The sequence below is a fragment of the Sinocyclocheilus grahami genome, unplaced genomic scaffold (assembly GCF_001515645.1).
Source record: "Sinocyclocheilus grahami isolate Dianchi unplaced genomic scaffold, SAMN03320097.WGS_v1.1 scaffold392.1, whole genome shotgun sequence".
In the NCBI taxonomy this organism is placed as follows: Eukaryota; Metazoa; Chordata; class Actinopteri; order Cypriniformes; family Cyprinidae; genus Sinocyclocheilus; species Sinocyclocheilus grahami.
In genome coordinates this window covers 1,097,894-1,101,176 of record NW_015505571.1, presented here as the reverse complement: position 1 = coordinate 1,101,176, position 3,283 = coordinate 1,097,894, and the positions used below count along the sequence as shown (strand labels likewise).

Here is a 3,283-nt window from a genome sequence, read left to right as displayed (position 1 = left end):
TGAATGTGTCACGAAAATCGAAAACAAAACTAACTTAACCCCGCTCAGTTTAAGTATCGCTTTAGCTTTCAAGTAGCCTACTAACTACACTGTTGTTATTCAAGTGACCGCTTGCATTAACCTGCTCTAATATTGTTTCATTTATAATATGTATGTCTAGTGGCATGATTAAACATTGCATCAACATTGCTTTTATTATGTATTTTAACTAAGTTATATAGGCGTAGGTAGTGGTAGTAGGCAGGACTGTTGATATGGTGTGCTCCTGTAGCTGAATCCTGTCAAAGATGGTTCGAGAAACCGGTTACTACGATCTGCTCGGCGTGAGTCCCAAAGCCTCGCTGGACGAGATCAAGAAGGCATATAGGAAACTGGCCTTGAAATATCACCCGGATAAAAACCCGAATGAAGGCGAGAAAGTAAGTGGAGGTGCTGAGCCGCGTGCGGACACCGTATCATGTTTCACGTTGCCTGGTAAATGACAGCGACAGAAATGAGAGGACATTTCTGGAAGTGTTCCGAATATTCATGTGAGCTGCTGCATGCATTTCTAAACGTTGCTCTGAGATCTATCTGCATATATGGATGCAAATAATTCATGCTGATTTGCATTTTAATTTTACTATCTTTTTTATCCTATTTTATTTTACTTATTAAATAAAACAATACAAGGTGCAGACAGTAAGGGGGGAAACATCCCAATTTGATTTTTAAGTATTTTATTTATTTATTTTTACTTTATTTTGTTGTTTTATTTAGATATGTATATAACTTTGAGAGGAAGAGTCCAAACTGCCAATTGCCAAAAATAAATACAAATAAAAATCATGGAGGAAAAAAAAATATCCCAAATATTAAAGTAAGAAGAAAAAAATCAAACAAAAATTACTGTGATGAAATGACAAAAATAATAAGTAATTCAAGTTGGGGGGAAATGAAAAATCCTAATACAATATTAAAGTAAGAAAAAAAAAATCAAACAAAAATCAAACAACTGCGATGAAATGACAAAAATAATAAGTAATTAAAGTTGTGGTGGAAATGAGAAATCCTAATACAAAGTGCTGTAAAAAAAAAAAAAAAGGTTAAGTGAAAGAAGAAAAAAAGAAAAGAAATTACCAAAAAGAAATTTAAGGTAAAAAAAATTCCTGCATAAATTGCAAAGGGATAGAAGAAAGGTGTATAGAAAGAATATATAAAATTTTTATAAAAATAAAAGTATTTATAAAAATACTAATAATTTTGTTAATTATTAAAGGAAAATACCTGACACAGGAAGGCTTTATGGCACTTAGGTCTTCAGTAGAACTCATCTGAACTGTTGTTATATGCTTCATGGAAACTGATGCACGATGGGAAATGTTTATGCATGCATTATTAAAATGAGTAATATAAGGATCTTTTGCAATTCTCCAGTTCAAACTCATATCACAAGCCTACGAGGTCCTGTCAGATGCCAAAAAGCGGGATTTGTATGACCAAGGTGGAGAACAAGCCATAAAGGAAGGAGGCATGGCAGGAGGAGAATCTCCCATGGACATTTTCAACCTGTTCTTTGGTGACGGAGGCAGAATGCAGAGAGAAAGGAGAGGTGAGGCATTTATTTACTGCATCAGGTGGCAGTGAACAGCTGTGGTGTTTTGTAACGTCCCCCCATGGGAAGTCAACGAAAGGTTTTGGGGGTTTTAAATATAGTTTTCATATCCTGGTTGTTGGTAGCTAATACTGTTATCTTTTTCTCTTATTCAGGTAAGAATGTGGTTCACCAGCTTGGAGTCACACTGGAGGAATTGTACAACGGCTCAACAAGAAAACTTGGTCTTCAGAAGAACGTGATCTGTGAGAAATGCGATGGTAAGAAGGTTACTAGTCTGTTGAGTTCATTTAATGGGAAAATTGTTATAATGATATTGTAGTTCAAGACCCAGTGGTGATTTAAGATGTAAATGATCTGTCTTGCAGGTTATGGAGGCAAAAAAGGCACAATTGAAAAATGCTCAACATGCAAAGGAAGAGGGGTTCAGGTCCAGGTGCAACAGATTGGACCGGGAATGATCCAGCAGATTCAAAGCATGTGCTCTGACTGCCAAGGACAGGGAGAGAGGTTCAACTCCAAGGACCGCTGCAAGAACTGCAATGGACACAAAGTAGAACGCAAGAAGAAGATTCTTGAAGTCCATATTGACAAAGGTAGAAGAACATGAACTTTGCTTCATTCCAGGCCTTACTACCTTCTATATTCTTATAAAGTATTCTAGAAACATACTAATAATGGTCTTTGTCATAGGTATGAAGGACGGCCAGAAGATCACATTCCATGGAGAAGGAGATCAAGAGCCTGGACTGGAGCCTGGTGATGTTCTAATCGTACTGGACTTGAAAGAACACCCCGTCTTCCAAAGAAAAAATGACAACCTGATCATGAAGATGAAGATCAAGCTGGTGGAAGCGCTCTGTGGGTTTAAAAAGTCCATTTGTACGCTAGATAACCGATTATTGCTTATCCACTCACCTCCAGGTATGTCCTATATACTATTTATTTGTGAATAAAATTTGAGTTTGCATGAATGATATTTCAATCAATATTTAATCGATGAAATATTTAAATTATTCAATAAATACATTTCGATTCATTTGAATTTTTATTCTTTTTTTGTTTTAGGCAAAGTAATAAAACCTAATGATCTCAAATGTATTCATAATGAGGGAATGCCTGTCTATAGAGACCCTTATGAGAAGGGTATTCTCATCATACAGTTTGAGGTAAGTCAGTACCGCGTTATACATCTGATGTGATCTGATTATATTACTATCATGTTTTATTATTTTTATTACATTATGGTTTATTTTATTTGATGCTGCTTCACATCTTCTAGAAACAAACAATAAATAGATGGCCTACTGCCAAGTAATAAATTAAACTCATTGAAAATAAGAAAAGACAAATTAATTTTTAATCAGATTTTTGATAATTAAAAATCTTACTATTATATTACTAATATATTTTATTATTTTTCTTTCAATACTATTTGTATTTAAGTTTTGCTTTGCATCTTCTAAGAACAAAAAACAAATTAGTTCAGTATAAACTTAATTAGACAAATCAATTGAATATAAATTAAAATACTGAAAAGAAATGAAAATATGATTATTATACTTCCAGGAACAAAACAAATTGCCTACAGCTAAAAGAAAAACAAGTTACTAATAAAAACGAATTAAATGCAAATGAAAGTAATTTAATATAATTTAATCTTATGTGTGATGGATTGTTTTAATTATT

At 33.6% G+C, this 3,283-nt stretch overlaps 1 protein-coding gene across 1 annotated transcript in view; it reads left to right on the top strand.

Annotated features, from left to right (window-relative positions):
• The first annotated feature begins 34 nt into the window (after nucleotides 1–34).
• The window catches only part of LOC107550212 (dnaJ homolog subfamily A member 4-like), a 4,258-nt gene continuing 1,009 nt past the window's right edge, over nucleotides 35–3,283 (top strand). Inside the window, exons 1-6 of the mRNA XM_016231453.1 lie at nucleotides 35–419; nucleotides 1,417–1,591; nucleotides 1,750–1,854; nucleotides 1,963–2,190; nucleotides 2,288–2,518; nucleotides 2,663–2,763. Coding sequence (XP_016086939.1) covers nucleotides 288–419; nucleotides 1,417–1,591; nucleotides 1,750–1,854; nucleotides 1,963–2,190; nucleotides 2,288–2,518; nucleotides 2,663–2,763 — 972 coding nt within the window. The 5' untranslated portion in view covers nucleotides 35–287. The remainder of the gene's footprint in view (nucleotides 420–1,416; nucleotides 1,592–1,749; nucleotides 1,855–1,962; nucleotides 2,191–2,287; nucleotides 2,519–2,662; nucleotides 2,764–3,283) is intronic.